This window comes from Mercenaria mercenaria, chromosome 2 (assembly GCF_021730395.1).
Source record: "Mercenaria mercenaria strain notata chromosome 2, MADL_Memer_1, whole genome shotgun sequence".
NCBI classification, from domain to species: Eukaryota; Metazoa; Mollusca; class Bivalvia; order Venerida; family Veneridae; genus Mercenaria; species Mercenaria mercenaria.
Window position 1 is genome coordinate 15698409 of NC_069362.1, and position 7266 is coordinate 15705674.

A 7266-nucleotide genomic window follows, 5' to 3' on the forward strand; every position below is an offset into this window, starting at 1 on the left:
TATGTGGGGCCCAATCAGCCCGTTATTTGGTCCGAATCAGCCAAAATTTGGTCCGAAAAATTTGCCTGGCCGAACGCCATGGGCCGAATCAGCTGTTTTTAATGCGGCCAAGGGTTTTTAAAATTTTAAATGGTGGAAACACTTTTTTTCTTAATTACTTTCTTTTCACCTTGGGCATGCCAAAAACCAGTTTACATCCCTGCGTGGTTTGTTGGTTTTTTTGGGGTTCCAGATGTTGGAATGGCTTTTAACCCAACAATCATAAACTATTAAATACAAAATGATTTCTTTCTTTCATGAATCTCAATAATGTATTACAGGAAAAGTAGAAAAGATAAAAAATGCTGCCTAGTTTGTTAACTGCTCTATCTAATATATAAGAAACTTAACACTTCCGGTTCATTTTTACATTACTTACATTCATTCTATCTAGAACTTCTTCCATTTCAGAAACACTGGACACAGAACTTGGAGTGTCTGTACTGGAATGTACTGGACCATCAAGACTGAAAAAATACAGAACAGTCAAATTCATAACTTGGCCATAGACAGCTCCTGTACCTATTTCATTGTACGATTCAATGCACACTGAATAAATGAAAGGATGTGTTCCATATATCTAACTTTAAATTTGACTGACCTACAGACTATGGAAAAAGATACATACGCAAAACAATGTACCCACATTTCTTCGGAGGAGGACATAATAACATAGAAACATACCTAGTTAATGTGAGAGCTTCAACCTCCATCTGTAAATGTTCTGGTAGATCTTGAAATACTTCGCTGTTTGTTAACATAGGTCGCTCACCGACATACCACATACAGCTCTCCTGTAATGTAACAGTTAAAAAGGAAAATTTCCTAGAGTTTGGAAGGTCAAAATTTTCACCTTGATTAATCAGTGGAAAAATAATCTTATCATCCATCAATCAAGATTTAAATACAGTTATATTATTTTTGACAAAATTTGTCTTATATTTCTGGATTTTAGACAATGAATCAAGTCTTGTATTTTGCTAATTTTTCAATCAAACACCTACATTATGTCAATTTACAGGTCTGTATTATCAAAAGCTTTAGACATGCATATAAATAATTAAGATAGACAATGCTGTCAACAGAATGGCTATATAATATAACACTATACTTAGCTTATTTTTGGGCATTGTTATCACATGAGAATACGTCGAAAACTATTATTTTCCTTGAAAATCACATCATTACAAATTATTCATGATTCCTTGACTCTATTATTAGGCTGCAAACTCCTACAATTCACCAAAACCTTACCGAACAGGTAAGAATGTATTAAATGACAACAGGTGTAAGTAATTAACATACCTTGAGTGTTTTGGCATTAAGTTGATCAGCTAGAGTAAGTAGATAGAAGATGGTATCGTCATCTACATGGTGTTTTAATGAATGTTCACATCTAGATCTTAAACTGACAGTCTGAAAACACACAGAGTTATACAGTAGATAGCAAAGTTTAAAGTCTCTAAGCATTCTAAGCATTAACAATGTCACATTCTTTACAAAGTCTTCTACAAAAAAGACCTGGCATCCACTTCAAAATGCAAACATCTGTGGTTCTCAGGATATTTTTGAGCAGTATTAATCCTTACAGTTTGTGTTTTCAATTTTTTCGTAAGGTTTACTAGATCCACATTTCAAAGAATATGAACAATTACTACATACTGTATAAGTCAATATAAAACAAACAAGTTTACGTATAAAAATAGTGCCATGCATTACAGCTGAAGTAGTATACACTAAGTACAGGTATAGGTTAGCATAGTACATGTATATGTGTGAACTGTCACTAAAAAGATTTGAAGTGTTTTTAACAACTGACAATTACTACTGTAACACAGCATTTGAAATAATGTATGTAGCTCTACACAATTCATTTTTATATTTTGCACAGTTAAATACATTTATTTACTCAGCATGCAATACAATTATGAAGCAAATCTGCATTTCATCTGGGAATATATATAACATTAACATACTGAATAACTTTAAACTAAAAGCTGTTAATCTTTGTCAAAGACCATCTACACTAAAATCTAACATTTGCATCCCTTCATTATATCAGTAAGTCAAAAGTCAAGGTCACAGTTACCCTGTGACTGACAGTTGCCTTAATTTAAAGGTGGATTTGTCTGACCCCTATTGTTTTCGGGGTCAGCACGTCGAAAAATGAAATTTTAACTCTTAAAATTATTTTCAGCCGGTCCATGTTGTTGTATTGTGACTTTAGTTCAATAATTCTTGACAATCTTGAAATTTTATTTAGAAAATAAATTTCATAACCATCCAGTGTTGATTATTGGTCACTTTTTTACTTATACTTAATATTTATAGCCTAACACATCAAGATTTGTTAAGCTTTAGCCTGCTGGCGGCAAGTGATTCTGCCTTTGTGACCAGTGCAGACCAAGATCAGCTTGCACATCAATGCAGACTGATCATGGTCTGCACTGTTTGTTATTAAGTCAGTAAATTTTCAGTGAATACTCGTTCAAATGATAAATGGTATTGCCCACATTGAATGATGAACCAGTCCATTTTAGAAATTAAGCAGGCTAAAGGTTAAAGACAAGAACTCACGTCATATCTATCAGCTAATGTCATCATATCTGCAAGCTGCTCTGTTGCCAGATCATTCATTTCTAACTGACCACTGTATAAATATTCTAAAAACATACTGAACAACTCTGGATTTGTGTCATGAACTGTGATTTTTCTGAAACAAAAAACACAATTAAATTATTAGGTTTGCAATAAGTGGATAATAACATAAATTATCTTAAGACAAGTCAATAAGTAAAATTTAATTAAATATTATTCTCCAAATTTTGTAATGCTCCTCTGGAAAAGGTTGGACCATAACAAAATCATACTAATAATGTATTTCTAGTATCTAGATTATGTTACCACAAGGCAGTTTGAAAAACAGCTAAATCCCCCGCCACTGCTATGGATAGTGAAAGGGTAAACCTTTGATTTTAGCTGTGACCTTGACCTTGAACTGACATGGCTGACTCATGAATTCTGCACAACGTCTTGATGAGGTGATCATTTGACCAAAGTTTGATGAAAATCCTTCAAGGGGTTTAGGAGATACAGAGCTGAAACCTTTGACCTTCAGTTGTGACCTTGACCTTGAGTTGACATGGCTGACTCATGAGTTCTTGATGAGGTGATCATTTGACCCAAGTTTGATGAAAATCCTTCAAGGGGTTTAGGAGATACAGAGTGGACACAAAATGGAAGGCTCAAACCTTCGACCCTTAGTTGTGACCTTGACCTTGAGCTGACATGGTTGACTCATAATTTCTGCACATCATTTTGATGAGGTAATCATTTTACCCAAGTTTTATAAAATTCCATCAAGGGGTTTAGGAGATATAGAGCGGACAGGAAATGGAAGGCTCAAACCTTTGACCTTCAGTTGTGACCTTGACCTTGAGCCAACATGGCTGACTCATAAGTTCTGCACATCGCCTTGATGAGGTGATCGTTTGACCAAAGTTTGATGAAAATCCTTCAAGGAGTTTAGGAGATATAGAGGAAGGCTCAAACCTTTGACCCTAAGTTGTGACCTTGACCTTGAGCCGGCATGACTGACTCATGGGTTCTGCACATCGTCTTGATGAGGTGATCATTTGACCCAAGTTTGATAAAATTCCTTCAAGGGGTTTAGGAGATATAGAGCGGACACAAAATGGAAGGCTCAAACATTTGACCTTGAGTTGTGACCTTGACCTTAAGCCGACAAGGCTGACCCATGGGTTCTGCACATCGTCTTGATGAGGTGATCATTTGACCCAAGTTTTATAAAATTCCTTCAAGGGGTTTATGAGATATAGAGCGGACAAAAAATGGCAGGCTTAAAGTTTTGACCTCGAGTTGTGACCTTGACCTTGAACCGACAAGGCTGACTCATGGGTTCTGCACATCGTCTTGATGAGGTGATCATTTGACCCAAGTTTCATGAAAATCCTTCAGGGGTTTTAGGAGATATGGACCGGACACGATTTTGTTACGGATGGATGGACGGACGGACGCAGACCATTCCTATAATCCCTCCGCCACGGCGGGGGATTAAAAACTGCTTAGGTATAAATGAAGGAATCTATAGGTTTGAAACACCATGCCAGGATCACAGTCTTCTGGAAATAGGCATTACTAGGTAAGTTGGGTGTTTTGTCCACTATAATCACAATATGGCATAAAATAACTTAAGGTAACAGGCTGCTATAAATTCAAAGACAAGTCCATTATCTATATAATGTTACCCAATTACTCTAAGTTTATCAAATGTGCAAAACTACCTTAAATACCATCAAAAAACATTCTACTTCATGCTTCCACTATTTTCTTTCATGTAATATTTTGTCAGGTACCTATAAATATTTTAAACTTATGAAACTGGCACATGACTACAGAACCTATCTGACTAAACGTCTGCTACCTAAAAATCTAGAATACTAAAACAGTCACATGGTTACAGAATATCCTGTCTAAATGTCTGCTACCTATGGCACACTGAAACAGTCACATGGTTACAGAACATCCTGTCTACCTATGGCACACTGAAACAGTCACATGGTTACAGAACTAAACTCAACCAGACTAAGTTATACAGATACTGTGATGTGTCATGTGACTGGTACTCACCTGTCTATTGATTCTCTCATTCCACTAAGTAGAGCACGACGGAACCAGTCACACCTAGCTGCTATGACGACCCTGTGTGCTGGTATCTGGAACTTTTCCACATCTCTCTCAGATTCTGTCCTCTCCACAGGCTCACTACCTGTATGGTCTATCACAGTGTCTCCTAGATCTAAATTGTACAGAATCATATATCTAGGGATTAAAATACCCATAACACAAAAAGAAGTCATCTGGTACAGTTTAGTAATTTTGATATATACTTTGAATTTTTTCGAAATGAAGGAAAAACAGAAAACCATAGAAAGAAGGGTTTCAAGCATTACCTATGTTGTAAATGTTAAGTGTTTTTTTTATATCAAATTTCCATCTTAACCTGCTTAAACAACAATACAGCAACAATACAATACAATCTTACTTTAATGTTATTTCATAACGTATTAAGTTTAGTGCTATTTTTCAACAGTATTTTAGGTATGAGATGGTGGGCGATAAACCTAACCAGACCTCCTGAATTCTGTATTAGTAAAGACCTGTTCTGTGCAAATAACTGCCAACTTCTCCAAACGAACCGGATAAGGAGGACAAATAATTTCAGGCAGCATTTTATCAATCTTTCATGAAGAACATAAGCCTCATCAGGGAATCAAACTCATGACACCTCAAACATCAGATCTGCATTCTCCATATTGAGCTAAGTGGGTGGGCTGTAGTGCTATTTCACACACTGTGATATATATAATTCACTTTCCAAGGAAACCAGTTTCTATTTTCCTAGATTTTTGTGTAAACTTAACATCATTTATCATGCACATTACATGTAGAAGTTTCTCACAGATCTAACAAGTAAAACACTACACTGATATAACAATACTTATTATACTAACCATGTGCTAGGATAATTTCAAAGATGAGATCTGTATTTTTGTGTGAATGTAAAAGTTTGAGTGCTTTCTGGGCCATCTTAGAATCTCGTGCATCTGGAGGTACACACAGTGACTCAACTGAACTTAACTGAAAACACATTGGAACAAATAACACTAAAATTAAACCCGATATTGCAACAAAGCAGGTAGCCATGTTGCTAAGATACAACCTGTCCATCTGTTAAATTTGGAAATCTCAGTTATATAAATATTGCTAAAACTCAAAAAAATGACACTAAGTTCTGAAGAATAAAATCTTTAGTTTTCAATAGTAAGTTTGAATAATTTCACTGGACTTTGCATTCCAGACTGGAACAAGAAGCTGCGTTCAATAAACGCTTGATGCCCCCGGTAGTATCCTTGTCGATAAAAAGCAACCTAAGTCCAAAACGAGGTCAAGTTCAAGGTCAAACTGAGGTCAGGTGATGTCTGAAGATGAGGAATGGTCCCAGGTTACATCTGCATTAGTATCAAGTCACTCTAGTAAGGGGTATTGATGCTAGACGAAACGGTCCCATTAGGTTAACCAAGAGATGGCCAATATAAAGCAACCCAAGTCCAAAATGAGGTCAAGGTCAAACTGAGGTCAGGTGATGTCTGAAGATGAGGAATGATCACAGGTTACATCTGCATTAGTATCAAGTCATTCTAGTAAGGGGTACTGATGCTAAACGAAACGGTCCCATTTTGTTAACCAAGAGATGGCCCATATAAAGCAACCAAAGTCCAAAATGAGGTCAAGGTCAAGGTCAAATTTAGGTCAGGTGATGTCTGAAGATGAGGAATGGTCACAGGTTACATCTGCATTAGTATCAAGTCACTCTAGTAAGGGGTATTGATGCTAGACGAAACGGTCCCATTAGGTTAACCAAGAGATGGCCAATATAAAGCAACCCAAGTCCAAAATGAGGTCAAGGTCCCATTTGTTTAACCTCGTACGAACGGACGGACGGACGGACAGACAGACGGACGGACAGACAGGACAATCACTATATGCCTCCCGCATCAGTAGATGCCGGGGGCATAAAAATGTTACCCAGTGGGCACCTTATCCACTATTGTAACAAAATATTTTAAAAACCTTGAAGCACAATTGCAACAACCAATTTTTGTAAGAATTAGGTTCTATACTCGTCTGATTGGTTCAACTGTAAATAGAGTTGCGAAAATAAAAATAGCAATACTAGTATCGGAAATCCAAATATACAGAAAGATGAATGTGAATAGGTTAACCTCAGATCTTCATTAATAAGATCAAGTACATATAATGTACTTTAGTCAGATTGATGTTATACAATCATCTTCCGAAAACTATACAAGTATGTGTTCAAGTACATTATATTTAGATAATTTAAATGTTCAAAATTAAGATAATGGTATACGTAATCAGTTGTGTAATAACCTCGGCCCAATAAGGTGATTAACCTTTAGCCAGCTGGCGGCAAGTGATTCTGCCTTTGCGAATAGTGCAGACCAAGATCAGCCTGCACATCCGTGCAGTCTGATCATGGTATGCACTGTTCGCTATTCAACAAGTAAATTTTCAGTGAACTCCCCTTTGAATAATAAGTGGTACTGTCCAAATTCAATGATGAACATGTCTCTTTTAGAAATATAGCAGGGTAAGATTAACTGCATTGGTATAAAGAAGCCG

At 36.4% G+C, this 7266-nt stretch overlaps 1 protein-coding gene across 1 annotated transcript; it reads right to left on the minus strand.

Annotated features, from left to right (window-relative positions):
* Positions 1–370: 370 nt before the first annotated feature.
* LOC123563300 (uncharacterized) lies at positions 371–5781 on the minus strand. Its single transcript, XM_053530781.1, has 6 exons — positions 5574–5781; positions 4690–4858; positions 2617–2752; positions 1345–1455; positions 724–833; positions 371–506 (listed from the first exon to the last, which is right to left on the minus strand). Exons 1-6 carry the CDS (start codon positions 5764–5766, stop codon positions 386–388), a joined length of 840 nt encoding a protein of 279 aa, XP_053386756.1. The 5' UTR covers positions 5767–5781; the 3' UTR covers positions 371–385.
* Positions 5782–7266: the final 1485 nt, after the last annotated feature.

Coding starts and splice junctions, on each gene's coding strand:
- LOC123563300 (XM_053530781.1), bottom strand. CDS start 5,766: ATGGCTACCTGCTTTGTTGCAATATCGGGTTTAATTTTAGTGTTATTT. Junction 4,859..5,573: donor TGAAATTATCCTAGCACATG/GTTAGTATAATA, acceptor TGTACAATTTAG/ATCTAGGAGACACTGTGATA. Junction 2,753..4,689: donor ATGAGAGAATCAATAGACAG/GTGAGTACCAGT, acceptor TTTTTGTTTCAG/AAAAATCACAGTTCATGACA.